The sequence below is a fragment of the Geotrypetes seraphini genome, chromosome 1 (assembly GCF_902459505.1).
Source record: "Geotrypetes seraphini chromosome 1, aGeoSer1.1, whole genome shotgun sequence".
NCBI lineage: Eukaryota > Metazoa > Chordata > Amphibia > Gymnophiona > Dermophiidae > Geotrypetes > Geotrypetes seraphini.
The window spans coordinates 213,417,396-213,442,315 of NC_047084.1; the positions used below are offsets into that span (position 1 = coordinate 213,417,396).

The window sequence follows — 24,920 nt, forward strand, 5'->3', positions numbered from 1 at the left end:
CTAGAAACAGGAATCTAGGCATGCTGAGCATTGATCTGATTCAGCATGGTGTATTTTATGTTCTTGCTAAATTTTTCCCTTTTTCAGGACATTATTATGTCCTCATTTTGTAGCGTCCCTGGGAGAACGGTATAGAAAATTGAATAAATAAATAAATAAATTTGCTATAATACATGATGACTTAGGATACAGGAAAGTCTGCACACAGCGGGTTCCCAAATAGCTTACTGATCTGCACAAGAAACAGCATGTGGAGGTTAGATCCAGTTCCTGAGACGGTATGAAGAAGATCTGAGTATTCTGGAGAGAACTGTCACCGGCAACAAGACATGGGTGCATCACTGTGACCCAGAGAGCAAAAGACAGAGCATGATGAAGTAAAGGAAGCGGTACTTACCTGACTTCAGGAGCAGCCAAAAAATTTCTTCTCTGCAGGAATGCAGAAGCTAGTTGAACGATACAACAAATACATCGTCTTTCATGGGGCCTGTGCGGGAAAGTGATATGTTCAATTGCTCATAGTTACTTCTATTAAAGCTGTTAAATGTATTATGCCTTTACTTTATACCCTCGTTCAATGGACATTAGAAGTTGGGATGCTAAAAGGAAGTAGATGAACTCCAGAAGTAGCTTTATTTGTAAAAATCAATATTAAATTGACCGAAATGCAGGGCACCTGGGGAGAGGAAGAAGCAATATGGATCATCTTAGAAAGAGAAGATGGAACCTCCATCCATACAGTTGTCATCTACAGATCTCCAACACAAGCAGAAAAGTTGGACAAACACTTGGTCATAGATATCCAAAAGTTGGGAATGAAGAGAGAGGTGCTGTTTCTGGGAGATTTCAACTTACTGGATGCAGATTGGAAGTTCCAGTGGTCTAAGCTGAAAGGAGCGATAAAAATGGCTACGGACCTTTATGTGAAGAAAATCAATAAAAACAAGAGAAAAAGGAAGCCAATATGGTTCTCCAAACTAGTGGCAGAGAAAATAAAGGCGAAAGAGTTGGCGTTCATGAAATATAAAAAACCCCAAGAAGAGGAGTGCAGAAAGGACTACAGGGTGAAATTGAAAGAAGCCAAGAGAGAGATACGTCTAGCGAAAGCACAGGCGGAAGAACAAATGGCTAAAAATGTAAAAAAGGGACACAAATATTTTTTCTGATATATTAGTGAAAGGAGGAAGATGAAAAATGGAATTGCTAAACTGGGAACCGATATGTGGAGAGTGGTGAGGAAAAAGCAAATGTGCTAAACAAATACTTCTGTTCTGTATTCACAGAAGAAAATCCTGGAGAAGAAACATAGAAACATAGAAATAGATGGCAGATAAGGGCCACAGCCCATCTAGTCTGCCCACCCTAATGACCCTCCCCTACCTTTGCCTTGTGAATAGATCCCATGTGTCGATCCCATTTGGCCTTAAAGTCAGGCACGCTGCTGGCCTCAATCACCTGCAGTGGAAGACCATTCCAGCGATCAACCACCCTTTCAGTGAAAAAGAATTTCCTGGTGTCACCTCGTAGTTTCCCGCCCCTGATTTTCCATGGATGCCCTCTTGTTGCCGCAGATCCCTTGAAAAAGAAGATGTCTTCCTCTGCCTCGACGCGGCCCGTGAGATACTTGAACGTCTCGATCATGTCTCCCCTCTCTCTGCGCTCCTCGTAATTGTCTAACCAAGATTGTCTGGCAAAGTTACACGAGAAAATGGAGTAGATTCTGTGCCGTTCACGGAGGAGAGTGTTTATGAGCAACATGAAGAACTGAAGGTGGACAAAGCGATGGGACCATACGGGAGCCATCCCACGATACTAAGGGAGCTCAGAGAGGTTCTGGCGAGTCCTATTAAAGACTTGTTCAACAAATCTCTGGAGACGGGAGTGATTCCTAAGGATTGGAGGAGAGCGGATGTGGTCCCTATTCATAAAAGTGGTCACAGGGATGAAGCAGGAAACTACAGGCCGGTGAGCCTCACTTCAGTTCTTGGAAAAATAATGGAAGTGTTGCTGAAAGAAAGGATAATGTACTTCCTTGAATCTAATGGGTTACAGGGTTACAGGATTCGAGGCAACATAGCTTTACAAAAGGTAAATCGTGCCAAACGAACCTGGTTGAATTTTTTGATTGGGTGACCAGAGAGTTGGATCGAGGACATATGCTAGATGTAATTTACTTAGATTTCAGCAAAGCCTTTGATTCAGTTCCTCATATATATCACTCCAACGCCCTAAGGTCTGCAGGTATCTCCTAACTATAGGTACGGTTAGTGTTTTATGGGTTTTGGAAAGCTCACAATTTCCACCACAAGTGTACTAGGTAGAGTAGAGTATGGACCTGGGTCTCTTTCTCTACAGTGCACTATACTGACTACTAGCCTGCTCCTAGGACCAGCTTGCTGCTGTAATATGAATTGCCCTAATATTTGAAACTGTCACAGAGCCTGGTATGTACTGTCAGTGTGACATCTTAGGGGTGGAAAGGGGGCATTGGCCATGGGACATTAAGAGAGAGTCATGCCTTAATCCCTCCAGTAGTTAGCATTGAGCATCACTGTGGCCAGCGAAGAAGTGATCAGAATTTTTCTGAAAGCAGTTTAAAAACTGGATGCAACCAGAACTGTCAAAAAGTTGCACCTTAGTCAAGAAGAGAAGTATTATTTGAGAGGAAAAGAAACATGGACCATGTCATTGATACATTTTTCAAAGAATTTCCTGGTGTTTTGGAAGGAGTAATTAGAAAAAAAAAAATGTTAACAGCAGGTGAAAAAACTTGTAGAGTATGTTTGTACCATATATAGACATGTGTACAATGTGTTTTTCTTCTAGTTCCAGCTCAGCTTAACTTTATGTCTAAGTATTTTATTTTGTTGTGGTTAGACAAAATCCTCCCACTTCAAAGCGAGAGCCATGGGTGGTTCTGCTATCAATTGCAAAAAAAAAAATCTTGGCTAAAGTCCATGTACTTTATACAGCCAAATATTTTGCACTTGAGGGATTGGCTTTCTTTGAAAAATACTTGTGCAAAGCGTAACCAAATTACAGGCTTAGCCCCTTTTTCCATTACAACAGAGATTTAATTTAGAACATGCATGCATAATAATTTGTAATGCCCAGCTCTGGAATTTGTGGCATATAATCCATTTTACTGAAAAATACCTTCTTTGTATATTTGTGCGTGCAGACTTGTTGTGCCTGAAGGAATGATTTGACAACATCCATCAATCTGTTTTTCTAGACTGGAACACCTGAAGTTTTATGGCCATACATTGACATATCATTTTAATTAAAACTATCCCCCCCCTTTTATGAAACCGCGTTAACGTTTATCACCAGCCGTAGCATTAAAAGTTCTATGAGCGTTGTAGATTTTACCGGTCTTACTGGTGATAAAAAATGCTAATGTGGCTTCATAAAAGGGGGGTATATTTTTATGATGAGGGTAGGTGGTTACTGAAAATATTTAGAAGTTTTTATATTTGTACATTTAAATCAACAAGCTGTGAGAATTAATGTGCATTAAGAAGCCTAAAGGCTAAGGGCTAGATTCACTAAGCTCACCAATCGTGTCCCAACTAGTTTGCGAACCTTCTCCAACCCCAACCCGATTCACTAACCTTCTGCCCTATCCAATCCGCACCCGATCTGATCCACACATGCAAATGAGGGGAAATGGCTTGCATACGAAGGAAGTCAGTGGTTCACTAAACAGAAGATGGAACACCCATTGGGCTTGCTGATCCAAAAAGAAGCGACTGCGGAGGACCAGTCGCTCACGTCCCTGATGACTGTCCTGCTCTCTGCCGCCCTGAAATCCCAGCCCTGCAGCCCTGAAATCCCAGTATCAAAAATAAAACCATCAAAATAAAACATCTCCCTTTGCAAAAAGCGCCCTGCTCTCTGCCGCCTTGCTCTCTGCTGCCCTGCCTCTCTGCGAGCCCATGGTTTCAACCAACGGGTTTAAAGCGGGATTGCACTATGGCGTGTTCTGTTCTGTTCCAGTCTGGCTGCAAAGCGTGTTCTGTTCCATTGAAATGATTCTCGTGGTGCCAGCAAGTGCAGCCACCCCTCCCCTTTTCGTTTTGACCTCAAGCTTGTGAGGAGAGCAGGTGCATGCGCGGATCACATCTACAAGGAATAGAGGGTGGTTTGCGCATGCATCTGGATCGCTCAGCAGCAATCCGTGGAGTCGCTAAGGGGTGCGCGTCCAATCACTTCATTTGCATGAGGACGCTGTAGTGCATTGGTCGCCCAGCAAGACTTTGCCACGGATCACCCAGATCGGTGAGCTTTAGTGAATCTAGGCTAAGAGTTAATGCAGTACCTTTGCAATTAGCATGTGCTAATTTTTGCATTAACTTTAACATCCTTTATAGAAATAAAAGAAAACATAATGGAGAGAAGATGATACCTTTTTTATTCAACTAACAATGCATTTTTATAAACTTTCAAAGGTAACCCTTCTTCAGATCAGAAATATCAGTATAAATAAGTGAAACATGAAAGCATTCCAGTGACACTCTCAGGTGACCAAGGCAAGAAATAGAGCTGGGTGGGTGGGAGACAGAGAGATATGGATTGGTAATAGGGAGGTGACAAAGCAGTCTAAATTCTTGGTTTGTAATACAAAAGAAGCCCAATGTTTTTGGTAAGTCCTTTCTGGTGGGTGTCAAAATACATATTTTATCATGCAGGTCATAGTACGGGAGGTAGCTTTTTTGGGTCCGCTAGGAAACAGTGATCATAACATGATCAAATTTGAGCTGATAACTGGAGTGACATCACTAAAGAAATCTACTATAGCGGAATTTAATTTTTGCAAGGGAAACTATGATAAAATGAGGAAAATGGTTAAAAAAAACCCTAAAAGGATCTGTGGCAAAGGTCAGAAGTGTAAACCAGGCATGGATATTGTTTTAAAATACCATCATGGAAGCCCAGACCAGATATATGCCACATATTAAAAAAGATGGAAAGAAGAGAAAACTAGAGCAGGTATGGTTAAAATGTGAAGTGGAAAAGGCTATTACAGCCAAAAAAACATCCTTTAAAGAATGGGAAAAGGATACCAATGAAGATAATAAGAAGAGACATAAGCACTGGCAAGTTAGATGCAAAACATTAATAAAGAAAGCAAAACAAGAATATGAAAAACAATTTGCCAAAGAGGCAAAAACTCATAGTAATAATTTTTTTAGGTACATCAAAAGCAGAAAACCTGTAAGGGAATATGTGGGACAGTTGGATGATCAAGGAGTAAAGGGTGTGCTGAGGGAGGATAAGCCACAAAACTACTTGTACATGATGTATTAGAATTAGCTTGATCCTAGGACAAAAAGGGCATGTCAGGGAGGATAAGGCCATAACAGAGAGACTGAATTAATTCTTTGCTTCGGGCTTTTCGGAAGAAGATGTAAGAAATTTTCCAGAGCCGGAAATGATTTTCAAGGGTGATGAGGTGGAGAAATTGAAAGAAATCTCAGTGAACCTGGAAGACATATTAAGCCAAATTGACAAGTTAAAGAGTGATAAATCACTTGGACTGGATGGTATACATCCAAGGGTACTGAAAGAACTCAAACATAAAGTTGTTGATCTGTTGTTAGTGATCGGTAGCCTGCCACTAAAATTGTCTGTAGTACCTGATGATTGGAGGGTGGCCAATGTTATGCCAATTTTTAAAAAGGGTTCCAGGGGAGGTCTGGGGAATTACAGACCGGTAAGCCTGAACTCAATGCCGGGTAAAACAGTGAGAATAATTATAAAAAATAAAATTGTGGAATATGTAGATAAACATGATTTAATGAGACAGCGTTGGCATGGGTTCAGCTGAGGGAGATCTTGCCTCACCAATTTGCTTGACTTCTTTGAAGGTGTGAATAAACATGTGGATAAAGGCGAGTTGATTGATGTAGTGTATCTAGATTTCCAGAAAGCTTTTGATGAAGTTCCTCATGAGAGGCTCCTGAGAAAATTAAAGTCATGGGATAGGAGGCAATGTTCAATTGTAGATTAAGAATTGGTTTTGGGACAGAAAACAAAGGGTAGGGTTAAATGGCAATTTTTCTCAATGGAGGAGTGTAAATAGTGGTGTGCCGCAGGGATCTGTACTTGGACCAGTGCTATTTAACTTATTTATAAATAATCTGGAAATTGGAATAAGTGAGCTGATTAAATTTACAGATGACACTAAATTGTTCATAGTTGTTAAAACGCACGCGGACTGTGAAAAACTGCAAGAAGACCTTAGGAAATTGGAAGACTGGGTGTCCAAATGGCAGATGAAATTTAATGTGGACAAATGCAAAGTGAATAATCCAAATCATAGTTACCAGATGCTAGGGTCCACCTTGGGAGTCAGCACTCAAGAAAAAGATCTGAGTGTCATCATGAACAATACGCTGAAACCTTCAACCCAATGTGTGGCGGTGGCCAAGAAAACAAACACGGTGCTAGGAATTATTAGAATTGGGATGATAAGACTAAGAATGTTATAATTCTTCTGTATCGCTCATTGGTGCAACGTCACCTTGAGTATTGCATTCAGTTCTGGTCTCCTTATCTCAAAAAAGATATAGCAGCACTAGAAAAGGTTCAAAGAGAGACCAAGATGATAAAGGGGATGGAACTTCTCTCACATCAGGTTTGAGCTCTTCAGCTTGGAAAAGAGACAGCTGAGGGAAGATCTGATCAAAGTTTACAAAATCCTGAATGGAGTAGAACAGGTACAAGTGGATCAATTTTTTACTGCATCCAGATTTACAAAGACTAGGGAACACTCAATGAAGTTACAGAGTAATACTTTTAAACCAATAGGAGGAAATATTTTTTCACTCAGATAATAGTTAAGCTCTGGAATGCATTGCCAGAGGATGTGGTAAGAGTGGTTAATGTAGCTGGTTTTTTAAAAAAGATTTGGACAAGTTCCTGGAGGAAAAGTTCATAAACTGCTGTTGAGATAGACATGGAGAAGCTACTGCTTGCCCTGGATCAGTGGCATGGAATGCTGATACTATTTGGGGGTTTTCCAGGTACTTGTGACTTGGATTTGCCTCCATGAAGACAGGATACTAGACTAGCTGGACCATTGGTTTGATCCAGTATGACTGTTCTTATGATCTTATGTCTTGCATTCATGGATTGTCTTAAAATTTTCTTTTAGTATTCTCACCATAAAATCATGGATGCAGTGTTCTGTTTTTCTGAAATGTTGTCTAAAAGAGGTGACTTCCTGGTTGACATTGCAATTTTTAATTTGATATCTTTGCAAATTAATCCTAGTAGTTAGCATCTTGCTTGTTTCACCAATGTAGCACTCTTCTTTACACTTTTTGCATTGAATGATATATGCCACATTAGAAGATGAGCTTGTGAAGAATCCCTTTATATTGAATGTTTTTCTCATATGAGTGACTGTGGAGTATTGTGAGATGTGTTGGCATAGTTTACAGCTTGTTATATTGCAGGGATGTGTGTCATTCTCTTCTTGTGGGCTTGTTTAGGGCTTCCAGTTCATTTCAGAATCCAGTTTAAATGTGCAATTGTAGTATTTAAAATTCTATGTAGAATTTTTTTTACCTTTGGTCTCCATTTCCTTTAACTCTTTACAAACTATGAGATCAAGAACTTCTCAATTGTATAAATTTTGTTTTCCTTCATTTAAGGGACTAAAGGTACCAGGCTATATTTCTTGTTCCTTTACATACACCTTTACTTCTATCTGGAATGAGCTTCCTGTAGAAATCTGATCGATTTCTTCTCTTTATACTTTTAGAGAAAATCTCTAAAAACAATACTTTTTCAAAAATCATTGTATAAATAGTTCTACTAGAAGATTTAGGATTGTACCTCATTTCTCATAAATGATTTTTAGTGTAGGGTATTTTTCTCACTTTGTCTGTTCTTTATTATTTATGCAAACCGAGTCGAGCTTCTTTTAAGAGGATAACCCGGTATAAAAACTAAAGGATTGGAGTTTGATTTTTACCAGTTTCAGTTTCAGATTGGGTGACTGACGGAAGGCCAGCGTAGGTAGAGCTGGGAATATTTCTTTCAGTAATTTATCCTCTTGGAGTAGTGGCTGTAGATCTTTTATAAGTTTTCTCAGTTGTTCCAGTTCTGGATTATGTATCACTACTAAGGGGGTTCCCTGTGTGTTTTTCTTGTCTTTGTACTGCAATAGGTTTTCTCTGGGTATTTTAAGGGTGGAAGCAATATTATGGGAGATTATTTTAGGGTTGTATTCTTTTTGTTTCAAGGATTTAATCAGGGTTTGTAAGTGTTTATTAGAGCTGTCCAATTTGAATTGATTCACTGATTCACTTCGGTTCGAATCAATTCGAATCGATGTGATCTGGGGAAAAATTTATATGAATTTATCACATCAACACGAATCAATATTTTAAGTCTATTTTCTATTTGTTTTATTTCATTCATTATATAAAACAATATACAAAATGATATACATTATAACAATATTTAATTAGTCATTATTAAAAAGTACATATTTTAATAAGATTTAAAATTAGTTAAAATAAATTTAGTCATAATAATTCTATTAGGGAATAAAATGTCAATAAATTTAATAGGAAATAAAATTTAAAATTAAGCAGTTGAAAAATAAAAAAATTGTTTGGTAGGGGGTGGTGGACATAGACGATTATAACAATATAAAAGACAGGAACTTGTAATAGTATACATCATAAGAGGTTCCAAAGACTGAAGTCTGTATAATTTATGATATGTCCACCATTTTTGCTTTAAATATCTAATAGGAATTATGATTTAGTATTAATACTTTTTATACATAGAGTCCTTGGAAATCATTGATTTCAAAACCTTATTTATTAGTTGCTATGATGGCTTTGATACAGTTATGAACATAGTTAGAATTGTTATGTAACAAATATCATCTTCCCTTCTATTTTTCTTGTTATCAATCATTTTGAGTCTTAGGGATGATATACATTTAAGGCCTCATTACACATTATCTTTACAGTAACACAGTTACTGACAGCTAGATCTGTTGGCTTTTCAGAGTTGGGTTTTCTGATCTGATTCTGGCATACCAAGTTAGGGCATCAGTCGGATGGCTGATTTTAATATTAATGCCCTCATTTGCATGCCAGAATTGGAGAATGAGCATCGGGTCAGCAGAAACGATCAGTTATTATACGATCGGAAACTTTTGTGCATCTAGGCCATTGATGTCTAAGTGGCAACAGGAGAACATCCACATTATAAAATGGCTATAAAGGAGTAGCCTAATGGTTACAGCAGCCAGCTGAGAACAAGGGCAGACATCCAGCGGTGTTAGTTCAAATCCCACTACAGCTTTTTGTAATTTTTTTTTTTAATTGTGAACCCTCCATCAAAAATATCTACTGTGACTTCCCTTACTCTGTTCAGTGAAGAAATATTTAATTGGAGCACCTTTCTGTAATCTGGACATGCCAAGTACCAGGTTCATCATTTGGGCCCTCCCTAGTCCTGTCCAAAACATACCAGACCACTCCCCCTGGTCATAAGAATGTAGAGTACATCAGTTTTAGATGTCCATATTCTGGCTTTGTAGAATAAGTATTTGGATGTCCATGCACTATGGATGTCTAATTGCCAGTTTACAGACACCCAAAACACAAATAGAGATTTTAAAATAAGCATATGCATTCATGGTGTGTGTGTGTGTGCGTGCACAAAAATCTTTTGTGGCAAAAGGCCACATAGGTAGCTTTAGGGTGCATTGGAAGGTCAGGGACAGTAATAGTGCTATGTTGGACCCGGTTGCTTTCTCTTGCAATTCATATGCAGGAGGTGAGGGCAGTGAGCACTTTACACACATTTCACTTAATTTATTAATTTTCTAATCCTCTATGATAATATAATTTAATATAAAGCTACTGTAAATGATCAGGTCTAGATGTACCCAAGTTCTCTGCTACTTGTGCTAATATTCTGTAAAGAAAATATTCTGTAAAGAGGCCTACTTTTCTTCATAGTATAGAAATCTTGATGCTTAGTAAATACAGTTAACGCTTGTTAATTCCTGCATGAAACAACTAATATTAGATTTTATTGATAACTAGAACTAGGGACTGCAAAGGGCGAGGAAGAATGGCTCAACAGTTAGTACACACAATTGCAAAGCACATTAACTGCAAATCTTGCACAGTAATATTCATTATCACACATTAGCACTGCAGCTGTCTTACTCCAAATGCAGGAACAATCCCAAGCATTGCAGCAGACATTTTCCCCCAAATTTTATAAAGTTCTCCTAAAGTTAGGTGCCTTCATCAGCATGCCTAGCTAAGGTAGGCACCTAACTTAATTAATAGACTAAATAGGTACCGATAATTGACAATTAACACCTTATAATTGGAGTTAATTGAAAGTTAAGCGCCTAAGTTGATAGGCACCTAGCACAAAGTGGTATACGCCTAGTCCAAAGCGCATTGTGAAAAATGGGCATGGTTAAGGGCAGATTGAGGGCATGTTTCTGAGTTATGCCCCTGTTTTTGTCTTAGGCATCGCTGTGCGCGCAACTTATGCGCAAGCATTTAGGCCAAGAATACCTTGGCATAAATACGGTGCACCTAAAAATTATCTAACACTGCTTAGGTGATACTAAGTGTGATTCTGCATGGTGCACCTAACTTTTTTTAGAATCGCGCTTAGCTCCTCCCTAATTGGCACTGTTTTTTTAGGCAACATATATAGAATCAAGCCCTAAGCACCTAACATACATTCAAATTGATGTTTAAGTGGAATTAAAAATTTTTTAAATAAAATGAAACATAATTCATAAATAGGACCCGTAATGCATTCTTATCTAGCATTAGGAGACAATTTTGTGACTTAAACTTAGACAGCTAGGGAGTAAGTCTCCAAAGGTGGCCTAAAGTGTGTGCTAAGTACAGATTCTATAAAGGCAATTACATGCATAGTTGCCATTATACGATACTAGTGTAAGTCTGAAATTGAAGGGCTTATTTCCAAAACCCAATTTGTCCATATTAGTTGTATGGGACTTAGAGGGTTTTGGAAATAAGCCCTCCATTATGTGCCTAATTTTTAGGTATGAGCACTTATGCTAGCTCAATGGCTAGTGTAAATGCTCAGGCCTAACTGCTGTCAGTGAGACAGTTAACTGACAGTATTCTACACAGTCGAGTCACATTATTATGACCAACTACTAATATTCAGAATAACCACTTCTGGCAGCACGGATGGCAGCCAGACGCTGTGGGAGTGACTCAGTAAGATGTTGGATGGTTGCTAGAGGTATCTGGAGCCATCGGACTGCAGTGTGTCCGACAGTTACTGACGAGTGCATGGTGGTGGATCCAGTCGTCAAACATGTCGATCGAGGTAGTCCCAAATGTGCTTGATTGGGTTAAGGTCTGAGAAATTCGGAGGCCAGGGAAGTAGCTGAAAGTCTTGGGCTGTGCTCTTCAAACCACTCGTGAACAATTCTGGTGGTATGACATGTCACATTGTTCTGTTGAAAGATAGGGAAGACCATCAACATGTACGGATGTACTTGATCGGCAAGAATGGAGAGATACCCATATCAGTTGATAGCGCCTTCCAGAGGTATCAAGGGACCCAGACCATACTAAGAAAACATTACCCAGAATGTAACGCTGCTGCCACCAGCTTGTGTATGTCTATCAGTGGTTGCTGGGTGTTTGTTCTTGGTGGTTTCACACCTGACATACCAACGTCCATCTGTTTGATGGAGTTCAAAATTGACTCATCAGAGAAGGCAACCCTCTGCCAGTCAGTGCAAGTCCAATGTCGGTACTCCTGTGCAAATTGCAGCTGTTTTTGCGATGAACCCTCGTGAGCATGGGTGCAGTCACCAACCTTCTGCTCCGGAGCCCCATTCGCAACAGGGTTCACTGCACAGTCATTTTGGACACACATCTGGAAGCACCCTGGTTTCTTTGGATGGTGAGTTGCTGCCGATCAGCTCACACCAGCCTGTGGAGCCAACGTTTATCTCTCGCATCGATGACTCATGCTGCCCCACATTTACGACATCAGGTCATTGAGAAGGCTTCATTCGTCCACTCACAGTCCACTTTAACAACAGCAACCTGTGAACGGATCACAAACGCTGCTGTTTCCGAAATGCTGCCGCCCTTGGCCCAGTAACCAATGATCATGCCTTTTTCAGTGTCTGATAAATCACACTTTTTCCCCCATGATAGGCATGGTTGCTATATTGGCAACTTGCTGAAATGCCACCTTATATACCCACAAAGTCTGCTTGCAATACGTGCATTCATTCATTGGCTATGCATCCCTGACGTCAGAGGTAAGCGATAGTCATAATAATTGACTTGACCATGTATAATTTTAGCACATAAGTGCTAGACATGCCCCTGGCCCACCCTAGCAGTTGTGCTTTAAAAAACTACACATGCAGGTTTTAGAATACCAATTAAGGGCATAGTGCCAGTTAACTCCAATTAAATGGATCAGTACACCAAACAGAAAAACCTTTGTGAAGTCCGAAATCCAGTTCCAATTTGTCTTTGTGCAAAAAAAAAAATCTACTTCTGATAACCTGCTTCTTTTTGAAAGAATTTGATAGAAAAGGAGACAAAACAGCTCTTCTATCCTTTTGAGAATCAATTGAGTGAGTCTGGACAGACTTTATACCGTTGGCTTCTTTTCCAGTATGTGTTATAGAAATAAATGTCTTTTGTCTGGGGCCCTCAGGTCTAGGTTTGTATTCCAGTCTTTCATCACACGCTCTTTATACTGTATATCAACAGCATGTTTTGATACAAGAGGCTCAGGCCATGCGAAGGTTCCTATTAAATGTTCCCATCTCCTTCTAGAAATCCTTTATGATTAATATCATGCCTTGCCTCTTCTATGAGAACAATCCGTTCTCATTCCTGGCCAGCTCAGCACATGGTCCTTGTTAGTCTGCATGTACAAGGAGTTCTGTGCTCTGTTTGAACTTACGGCAACTCATTACTGTCTGTTGTTATTGTGCTGAAACAAATGACACACTACCTTCATCTTAAGATTTTTGCATAATGGATGTTATTGTTTGTTTAGACCTAAAAATAGGAAAATGATTATAAGGGTCATGTATTTAATATACCACCTTTCTGTGGTACAAAGTGGTTTATATATTACATTCAGGCATGTTTTTTTTGTTTTTTGTTCCTAGTGGACTCACAATATAAATTTTTGTACCTGGGGCAATGGAAGATTAAATGCCATGCCCAGAGTAACAGGAATCAAACCTGGTCTCACCCTTTCTCAGCCCACTAGCCTAAACATTAGACTCCTCCTCCACTGCATGAAGTATTGTTTTTCTCTTAATCTGATTCTACAGTGCTAAGCTATCATGTTGCTGACATTTCATAAGACAGATGGGATTGGATTTATTAATTTGATATACTGTACTGCTATTGACTAAAAAGTATGTAAGCTGAGCATTTTATGGATAATTTTAAAACAAATTTCCTTAGCCAACCAGGATTTTACAGGCAGAAATAGCCTTTCTAAAACTGTCCAGCATATATCCTCTTAAATACATAGTAACATAGTAGATGACGGCAGATAAAGACCCGAATGGTCCATCCAGTCTGCCCAACCTGATTCAATTAAAATTTTTTTTTTTTTTCTTCTTCTTAGCTATTTCTGGGCGAGAATCCAAAGCTTTAAATATAGGCAGGAGGGATGCCAACTCCCTCCTGCCATCTCAAGCCCGTCCTGGCCGAGCCTGGCCCACCTCCCTCCCTGTAGCTTAAGCTACGCCGGCTGGCTGGGCCTGGCCCACTCCCTCCCTGTACCTTTAAAATCGTTGGAAGTATGAGGGGTGCACCGTCCCTCCTGCTCCTTCAGCCTCCTGTGCAGCAATGACGGCCTTAGGCCATGCCCCGATGCATCATCTGATGCACAGGGAGGGGCCTAAGGCCCTAATTGGCTGAGGCGCTTCAGACTCCTCCCTTGGGAGGAGCCTGGGGTGCCTCAGACAATCAGGGACTTCCTATGGGAACAGTCTAAGGAAGTCCCTGATTGGCCATTGTTTTTGATGGATGTCAGGTCGGGGTGGGTTGGGTCAGGCCAGGGGTGGGACGGGACAGATGTAGCTAGGGTGGGCAATTTTTGACTATCCTGCTCTCTGCCACCCTTCCCCGCAGTGCAGCCCCGCTTTAAAACCATCGCACTGCTCGCACTGCGGGGAAGGGCAGCAGAGAGCAGGAGAGTCATGGGAGACAGAGAGAGTCAGGGCAGGCAGTACTCCAAATGGAGTTTTTTACACAAGCGACTGGTCTTCACCAGTCGCTTGTTCTTGATTGGCCAACCAGTCGGTGTGTCGGGAGAAAAGGATAGTGAATCGCGTCCTTCCTGCTTTGCATGCCGAATCCCCTCATTTGCATGCACAGATCGGAATGGGATCCCTACACTGGTTAGTGAATCGGGTTGGCGGGAAATTGGGTCACAAAGGGCTCACAAACCGATTGGTACACGATCAGTTTGCTTTGTGAATCTAGCCCATATTAACATAGTAGATGACGACAGATAAAAACCCAAACGGTCCATCCAGTCTGCCCAACCTGATTCAATTTAATAATTTTTTTTTTTCTTCTTAGCTATTTCTGGGCAAGAATCCAAAGCTCTACACATTACTGTGCTTGGGTTCCAATTGCTGAAGTCTCCATTAAAGCTCCCTTCAGCCCATCTACACCCTCCCAGCCACTGAAGCCCTCCTCAGCCCATCCTCAACCAAAAGGCCATACTGTGCAAGTCTGCCCAGTACTGGCCTTAGTTCTGCCTTAATGCTGAAAACTTTACTGCCAGTTAGGGGTGGCATTGAGGTATTTTAAGGAGAGGATTTCTGTTATGGAAGCAAAAGGAACCTATGCAGCCTCCAAGTGCTGAGAGTAAGAAATAAGCGTGTGTGAGTACAAGCAAAAGCACACATTGGTGTTTGGTTTTCTGAACTTAAATATGAGCCTTTCAAAAATTTAAGTTCAAGCAATTTTTGAAAAACTTATATGTAAAGATGCAGAAGAACAGCACCGATGTATGCTTGCACTTCTGGTTTGGCCTGGGCATGTACACAGGAATTGCACTTACTGCAAAACATTTGTGCACATGCGCCAGACACATTCCTCCCTCTTGATTTTGGTTTAATTGCACATATTAAGAAGTATTTTGACATGGAATCCTTTCGGTTACTGGTCCAGTTTACAGTATTGTCTACCCTGGATTATTGTAATATTGTTTATCTAGGATTACCGAAAAAGATCTTATTAAGACTCCGACTGGTTCAGAATACTGCAGTTCGTTTAATTCTTGGTCTTAAAAAATATGATCACGTAAGCCCTTATTATGCTAGACTACATTGGCTGCCATTTGGGGCCAGAGTATTTTTTTAAGTTTGGGTGTGTTTGTTACAAGGTAGAGAATGACACGGTGGTTGTTACCCGCGGCTAGCTGCGGGTAACCCGCCAAAACGGTGACCAAAAAAAAAGGTCACCGCGAGTTCGGGGATAAGGCTATTCACCGCTCCGTGGAGCAGTGAATGGTAGCATGGGGTGGTGAACAAGTAGTGAACGCACGGTGAACGAGGGTTTGATCCGGCAGCCAGCTCTCTCCCGCCGGCCGTCCATGCATCTCCCTCCCTCCTTTTCCCTTACCTTTTCTTCTTGAAACTGGGGATTTCTATAAGGCTATGAGCTGTATTACAGCCGGAGCCTTGAAGTCGCGTCGCGTTGCCTGCTGGAAAAAGTCTCCTCTGACGCAACTTCCTGTTTCCGGTTGCATCGGAGGAGACTTTTCTAGCAGGCAACCCGACGCAACTTCAAGGCTCCGACAGTAATACAGCTCGTAGCCTTATAGAAATCGCTAGTTTCGAGAAGAAAAGGTAATGGAAAAGGAGGGAGGGAAATGCAAGACTGGCTAGCGGGAGGGAGCTGCTGGACCGCGTGAAGGGTGCTGGGGATGGAGAGGAGAAGACGCTGAAGATGAGGACGATGACGGGGCGGTGAAAGAGACAGCGGGGACGGTGACGGGGCTGTGAAGGGGACGGCAGAGACAGGGACGGGGCAGTGAAAGGACCAGCGGGGACGGGGCGGTGCAGAGGATGGTGGTCCGGGGATGGGACGGTGACGGGGACAGAATTTTTCCCCGTGTCATTCTCTATTACAAGGCTCTTTTTGGACTATTACCCTCTTATCTGGTACCATATCTGAAACTGTTTAATTCAAAAAAGCATACCAGATATTCGGGTATGTTTATCTTCCCTACCCCAAGGGCATATCGTTATAAAACTTTCTTTGACAGAACTTTAGAATATCAGGCGGGGAAAGTGAATTCCTGGATAAGCCCGTTGATTGCTCAGGCTCATTCTTACCCTATATTTAAGAAATTATTAAAACCTCATTTATTTGATAAACAAGAATGTTGATTTTTATTATAAGTTTACAAAGATATTTTTATTGGCTGTGCTTTTGTAACCTTTTCTTCCAATTAGGTTGTATTTAACTGAGGTATTAATAGATGTGTGTCTGAAATTGTATTTTAACTATGGTGTATTAATTTGCTCATTAGTAGTGTTTATGTGATTGTATTTATTAATTGAAATGTTTTTAATTTTACTGTTGTGAACCGCCTAGAACTACTGGCAGGGCGGTATACAAGAAATAAATTATTATTATTATATAAAATTTTAAATTTAACTGTTTTGATCATTGATTAGCTAGGTTTCTGCGCTGTTCTGCTATGGGGTTTGCAGTGCTGGTTTTAGCATTGGAGCTTTGAGCATTGGCCTCATAGTGAACAAAGCATCACTTGTAGAGCCCAAAAACACTTTGAGGGCAATTCTCTGACTTGGCGCCAAAATGTAGATATCACAGTGAGGTGCACTTAGCCCCAATCTTATAATGGCTTCACTGTTCACCTTGGCCATTATAAAATGCTAGTGCAAAGCCATGTTGGCACATCAAAATATAGGCATGCCCACTTCATAAGAACAGTAGAAAATCTCATGCCCTATTTACGTTCCCTTCAGTTAAGGGTTGTAAAAGTAAGAAACATCATGGGCATTGTCTTTCCTAGAAAAGCAGCTTATTACGACAAAGATTTCCATCCATTATTGATTAGATCCACATCTTATGAACATTACAGAAAACTTTTTGAAGACTTTTCTTTTTTCCAAATTCTTGGCTAATTAAATTTCTGTAGATCACTTTATTCTTGTATTTTCTCATCTGAACTAAGGGTTATGCAGTCTAGAAATTTGCTATTATGTTATGTTATGTAATGCAACAGGTGCAACTGATAGTATTATATAAGGCATGCAACTCGCTTGGCAACATGGCCATGGCCTGCCCATGCTCCACCCAAGCGTATGCCCCCTCTTGCAATTACGGGCTACGCTATTTTAGATGCTACAGTTGCTAGATAGAATACTGTGATAAGGGCAGTTAATAATCATGTTGCATGACATCTTGGAATTTATTTATTTATATATTTGCTGATTGATTTAAACTATTTTTGTACTACCAATTTCAGGTTTCTTAGTGGTTCAAAATACATAGACATCAATATACATAATACTAATCACACATGACACTAGGTTGTGATTAGCAAAATAGCAATTCTCCCAATTAGAAAGAAAATGATAGAAGAATGGTAGAGAAGGGGATAAGATACAATGCAGGGAAAAGAGTAGGAGATATATAGTTTGGTGAAACAGGCAGAAATGGAGTTTGCTGATCATCCCTTAGAGCAGGGATAGGGAACTCTGGTCCTCGAGAGCCGTATTCCAGTCGGGTTTTCAGGATTTCCCCAATGAATATGCATGAGATCTATTTGCATGCACTGCTTTCAATGCATATTGATTGGGGAAATCCTGAAAACCCGACTGGAATACGGTTCTCGAGAACCAGAGTTCCCTACCCCTGCCTTAGAGGCTTGTGGAAATCAGCTGCAGAATTTTTTCACTTATTGGTTTGTCTGACTATGCTAGCAATGGAAGACAGGAGATTATTTGTATACCTTGTAAGGATATGGTACAGCATTTTCAGTGAAAAGTAGAGGAAATTCAAGTATATTTTGAGGGTGGCTAAGAGAAACAAGGAAGATGGTAGCTGAAAGGGTAAGAGAAAAAAGGTCAACCTTCAAAAATCAAACGATGTTGCAGAAGATATGCAAAAATATGTGGAAAAGCTACAAGAAGTGGAAAAAGCTGTCAGAAAAGCAAAGACGCAAAAGGAAGGAAAGATAGCCAGTATGGTTTTGTGGAACAAAACATTTTTTAGAAATGTAAGTGAAGGAAGAAATGTCCAAAATACCATAGTGAAGCTTAAGGTTGAAGGGGACAAAATATGCAGAAACTGATAAGGATAAGGCTGAACTGCTTAACAATTATTTCTGTTCTGTGTTCGTGGATGAAAAACTGGTGGTAGGGCCACAGAAAATGAACGCAAATGGGAATTGATGTGTGGTAAACCGAGAGAGATTCTCAGAAGACTGTGTTTGTGAGGATTGTGAGGAGCTAACCAAATTAAAAACAGGCCTGATGGGATATATCCAAGGGTACTCAGTTCTGGTGGCTATGTTGTCTCATCTTTTCTATGCTTCCTTAAAGTCTCACGTGATCCTGGAGGACTAGAGAAGGGCGATATGGAACCTCTGCACAAGAGCAGCAGTAAGGAGGAGGTTGGGAATTAAAGGCTGGTTAGTCTGACCTCAGTAGTGAGTAAACTAATGGAACTGCTTCTTAAGCGGTGGATAGTGAGATTTTTTGGAATCTGATTGATTTCTTTGACTGGATGACCAAAGTTGGATATGGGAGGGGTGCTAGATTAGTGTACTTGGACTTCAACAAAGCTTTTGACATGGTGCCGCATAGGCAATTGATAAATAAACTGAGTACATTTAGTATGGGCCCTAAAGTGACGAACTGGATTAAAAGCTGGTTAAATGGAAGAAGACAAAGGGTAGTGGTAAATGGAGTTTGCTTGAAAGAAAATAACGTTATTAGTAGAGTGCCACAGGGATCATCAATCCTCCTCAACCAGACACAGAAGATCCCACTCACTATTCACTCACCCATCATCCAAAGATGTCAAACGAAAAAACTTTATGATAACCTAATAGCCTCCAGAGCAGCTAAACTGGACAGACAAATCACCACTCTGTTATCTTCGACTACAGACTACAAAGCCTTCAGGAGAGACATTAAAACCATACTCTTCAAAAAAACACATAGAACCTATCCAGCACAACCAATCCCAACCCAATATCCAACACTCTATTTACCCTTAGATCTCTCTAATACTCTTTTATCTACCAAACGTTATCTAAAACCCATAATTTCACTCTATTCTTATCTCCTAAAGACCTCCACTTCCCTTTGGTAACTCTTTACCCAACATATATTACCTTAAAAATTCTATGTCATCGCTTATTCTATTCCTTCAAATTTTGAATGTAATTTTTGTTTTAGTTTGGATGTAATCCGCCTTGAACCACAAGGTAATGGCGGAATAGAAATCACTAATGTAATGTAATCTGTCCTTGGGCCGGCTCTATTTAACATCTTTGTGAGTGATATTGCAGAAGGACTGTCTGGCAAAGTTTTGTCTTTTTGCAAATGATACCAAGCTCTGTAATCGGGTAGACACCCCGGAGGGTGTGGATAACATGAGGCGGGAACTAGCAAAGCTTGAATAAGGCTAAGATTTAATGCTAAAAAAATGCAAGATCATACACATGCAAAAATCTAGGAGAATGGTATAATATAGGAGGTGAAGTACTTCTGTGTATGGAAGAAGAGCAAAACTTGGGAGTGATTGTATCTGTTGATTTCAGGGTAGCTAAACAGGCAGAAAAGGCGACGGTCAAAGCCAGGAAGATGCTTGAGTGCATAAGAGGAATGGCCAGTAGGAAAAAGGAGGTGATAGATAATGCAATTGTATAAGTCCCTGGTGAAGCCCAGTTTGGAATACTGTGTGCAGTTTTGGAGACCATACCTTCAAAAAGATATAAATAGGATGGAGTCAATCCAGAGGGCTGCTACAAAATTGGTTAGTGGTCTTTGTCATAAATTGTATGGGGACATACTTAGAGACCTTAATATGTATACTCTGGAAGAAAGATGGGAGAGAGGGGATATGACAGAGATGTTTAAATATCTCCGTGGCATTAATGTGCAGGAGGCGAGTCTCTTTCAAATGAAGGAAATTTCCAGAAGGAGAGGGCATAGGATGAAGTTAAGAGGTGATAGGTTCAAGAGTACTCCAAGGAAATACTTTTTTACAGAAAGGGTGGTAGATGCGTGGAATAGTCTCCCAGTAGAGGTGGTGGAGACAAAGATTGTATCTGAATTCAAGATAGCATGGGACAGGCATGTGGGATCTCTTTGGGAGAGGAGGAGATAGTGGATCCTGTGGATAGCCAGGCTGGATGGGCCATTTGGCCTTTATCTGCCATCATGTTTCTATGTCTATGTGAGGATCTGGTGGAAGCACTCTATATAGGAGATGGAATTGGGGAGGAGGTAGAAGAGTTTATTTTGTGGAAGGCTTTACAAAGATTACACCATTGTGAATTTAGATCCTGGTCTAGAAAAATTATAGAAATTATTGGGGGAAATAGTGGAAGAAGAATTAGTAATTATTGTAAATTTAACATTGCAAAGGGAGGAGGAGAGGATTTCCAGAAGAGTTAAAATAAGTGGTTATCCTCCCTATTTTGAAGAGACAAGTTGATTCCAGAAGTGGCATTACATTATTGGCCCATGCCTTACTCCCCTGGTTAGGAAAACTAATAGAGTACAGGTGGTTAAGTCTTTTTTTTTTATTTATTATTTTTTTTTTTTAAAGCAAACTGGGATTTTACACCCTCACAGATTGGGATGAGTAGGTTACGGGACAGAAATAATTGTGTGAAAATCATATTGGATGTTTTTAACCCCTTTCCCAAGATCAACCTGGCAGGTTTATCCCATGGAGAAAATTTTGATGTAAATTTTAAAAATTCAAATGTTCATCACAGGTGGGGGGGGATTGTTTTAAGAACAGGGTATATCCTGTTGATTGCAGTTAAAATAAGAGAAACTTCAGTAATCTTTTCCTTTCACCTAGGTAAGCCGTCCGCACCCTGGTGATCATCCACTCCTGATCTTGTTTGTGATAGGTGGCGTGACAGTTTCTGAAGTCAAAATGGTGACCGACTTTATAGCCACACACAAGCCCGGTGTCCAGGTACATGGCTCTAAAAATGATTTAAAATCCATTATAACTGGGTTTCAGAGTTTTTAATATACTGTGAGCAAGGAATATCGGCAAGAATGCTTTCATGCTCTTGCATTCTAGTGGCAGCAGCATGCAAATTGTTTTCTAGCAGTTACGCTACTAATATATATTCAGTACATTATGTATTTGTTATATAAGATTGTTGTACTAAATTCACTAGGAGCCTTTTGAGTTCCTTGTCAAGAGAAGGAGAATCTTTGATACCATGCATCAAGTTTAATTATTTGTTCTTTATTGGAAAGGGGGGGGGGGGTTTCCATCTTAATCTCAGCTTTATAAAGGTAGCATATACTGCAAGTTCTACAGAATTTCAAGAGGAAAAATGTGTCCACTTTTACAAATGTTCTGTTTTACGCTTCTTCCAACTTGACTCTCTAAACCCATATAGCATCTCTGTGCTTGGCTAAGATTCAAGGATACATTTGAGATAGGTAGAGCAAGCAAATATCCTGTGTTGTCTGGATTCTTAATGAATGATGGGAAAGACTATCTTTCAGGGGGCCCTTGGTTTCAGAGATATTCTGGCACCAATCCCAAATTAGGGGTAGCACTTATACAACATGCCATTTGGGGATTGTTCAAAAATAAATTATTTACTGGGTAGCTTGATACAGTTGACAAACATACAAGCTGTGCATTTCCCTGAGTACAATCTATGCAGGGACAGAAAACAAAATATACAGTTAGTGAAATCTGCAGTACTAGAAACTAGAGGTCTCCTTTTCCACCATCTTGTTTTGGTGCATGTCATCCTGAATGCAGACCCATTCAGCACAAACTCCTAATAAGAGTAAATTTGATTTAAATCAAATCATTTTAAATCATAATTTAAATCACTAGTCAGAAAGACTTGATTTAAATCATGGTTTTCTACAGACTCATTCTTGTTGGCATTAATCTTAATATTTACAACCGGATGTTATCAGAATAGGCCAGTTCTTGATATAAAGCTCAAAAGTCTACTACAGAGTTCCATCTAACATCTTGTTGATGCGTTAGCTTGGTTCCACTCATTCTTTTCAGAACTGCTACTGCAAAATGATTATTACAAAAGTATTTAGCAATTTCTATGACATTAATCTATATTTCTAGGACACTGAAGGCTTTGGCTAGGAGGTGCAGTAAATGAGCACTGCATCTATATCAGTGGTCTCAAACTCAAACCCTTTGCAGGGCCACATTTTTGATTTGTAGGTATTTGGAGGGCCGCAGAAAAAATAGTTAATGTCTTATTAAAGAAATTACAATTTTACATGAGGTAAAACTCTTTATAGTTTATAAATCTTTCCTTTTGGCTAAGTCGTAATAATAATATTGTAATTTATAGCTAAAGAGACATGTGATCAAGAAACTGTTTTATTTTACTTTTGTGATTATCATACACATACCGAGGGCCTCAAAATAGTACCTGGCGGGCCGCATGTGGCCCCTGGGCCGTGAGTTTGAGACCACTGATTTATATGTTATTAGCTTGGTATTCTCTTCATGCTCTTAAATTTCTTCATGTTGGACACATTTGCAACATTGCGACTAAACTATGTACTACACAATGTCAAAATTCAGTAGCGTTGAAAACAGATTCGTGCTAATGCTCATTGGGATTTCAGACCTCCCCCGAGTAGCATAACTCGCTGGGGTAAAGTTCCTCATCATTCCCAGCATAGCATAAGTTTATATTTCTCTTGTAAATTAATAATATACTTTAAATTTTCATTGTGTGAATAACTTAGAATAGGTGACTTAGCTTTTCAGCAGAATTCTCCCCTTTAACAATGTATTTCGCTTTATCTTTATCAAGGTCAGGGAAACTGCAAAGCAAGAAAAAACAGATTTACAGTTTACCCAATTTAGAAAAGATATGCTCTGCTAAAATTAATTCTTCCAGCAGAGCTTCATACTTAAGTACAGCTTTGTCTCATTTACTTGCCACCGGCATTCAAAGATGGCCGCGGTGTTCAAGCAATGCTCTGAAATAGAGAATCCCACCTGACGTCACTGCAGGCAATTACCGGGAATCAGCTGACAACTACAAAAATTAAAGGGCCCCCTACTCGCTAAAGACCGTTACTGAGAGAGAATCTACCCAGCCATTACCAAAGCCCAGAAGATACTAAGAATAAAACATTCAAAGATCAACCTGAGCCATCCAATCTGATATTTTATTAAGTCCCTGCGGGGCCATGGAATTCAGCTCAAACATCCATCTCAGCTCTCTCAAATGCTCGATGTTTACCATTCTGAGCTCCCCAGCTCATCTGAGAGAATGGTATAGAAAATTAAATAAATAAATAAACTTATATTTTATAGACAATGCGCAAGCCAAGCAGAGCAGACCAACAAATTAAAGAGAAAAACATTTATTAATCAAGATGCCTGATGTGGCTACATCTTGCCTTCAAAAAGGCTGCAACAGGGCCTGAACTACTGGGGACTCTGAAAGCTTTTTTCCTCAATAATTAGTGGTATAGCCAAAGCAACGACAGTGGTGTGTCTTCAGAACAGCACTTTTCCTTGATAAGTTGAAAACCAACCATACTGTCAGGCTAGCATCATACTGGAAATCGGTCAAAGGTTCTACACACTAAAATTTACAAAAAGTTATTCTAAAACCCATAAAACCTTTAGTAAAATGGGCATGCTCAGAATTAATAAAACTTGATAGCACAGAGCAGAAAAAGCTACAAAAAATTGTCATTTTCAAAATGCTATTATTTAAATGGTTCGATTTTGTGGAACATTTCAAAACTCTAAAATAATCATGGATTTTGATAGAGCAGCTTCTCCCCACCTGGAATCGCTGTTTTTAAAGGTGTAAAAACACTATAAAAATGCTAAAAGTAAGTCTAAGTTATGTAATGCAGGCGGCCATTTTGTTTGTGTTCAAATGATGCTGATGACATTTTTAAATTGTATTTTTTGTGGCAAATCTTAAAGATATCAAGTTCTTACTTTGTATTTTGAGATGTTTTGGGCAGTCTGCCATCCCCCATTCCAGTGATGTCATCAGTGTCATCAGAACACATACAAAATAACCACCTGGAACTTATAGCTTTTTTACTTATTTATAGCATTTTTTCAATAAAAAAAAATAGCAATTCCAGGTGGGGAGTTGTTGCTTTGTCAAAATCAGTTTTGGAGAGTTTTGAAATTTTCCACAAATTGATCCATTTAAATCCATTTGAAAACAGAAATTTTTAAAGTTTTTTGTGCTCTATTCCATCAATTTTATTAATTCTGAGCATTCCCATTATGAGTATTATATGTTTTTTGGCTTATAGATGAATATTTTATAAATTTCAGTGTGGAGAACCTTTGACACCTTCCAGTGCAGAGTTCTGCAATTGCCTTTCAGCTTTCTTTTGCAGCCTGATGCCAGCACTTGACACATTCTAAACTGGCATTGGGTGGCTCAGGAAAGTTTGAGGAGTTTTTATAGCTGGCAAGGCTTGTGAATCCCTGCTGCTCAGGTATGTATGCTGGGTTTTACTAAACCATGGAAGAGCTTCTTACCGTGGGCCAGCAGGAATTGAATGAGCTTAAGAGCATTTACCTCACCGGCCCGCAGTAAGAAGTTCTTCCCGGTTTAGTAAAAAGAGCCCTTAATGTTTTAAGTTGGGAGGGGGG

General features: G+C 39.8%; 1 protein-coding gene across 1 annotated transcript in view; it reads left to right on the forward strand.

Moving 5' to 3' along the window:
- SCFD2 (sec1 family domain containing 2) overlaps positions 1-24,920 on the forward strand; it is a 622,955-nt gene that overhangs the window by 584,820 nt on the left and 13,215 nt on the right. The window contains exon 8 of the mRNA XM_033945418.1: positions 21,126-21,245. Coding sequence (XP_033801309.1) covers positions 21,126-21,245 — 120 coding nt within the window. The remainder of the gene's footprint in view (positions 1-21,125; positions 21,246-24,920) is intronic.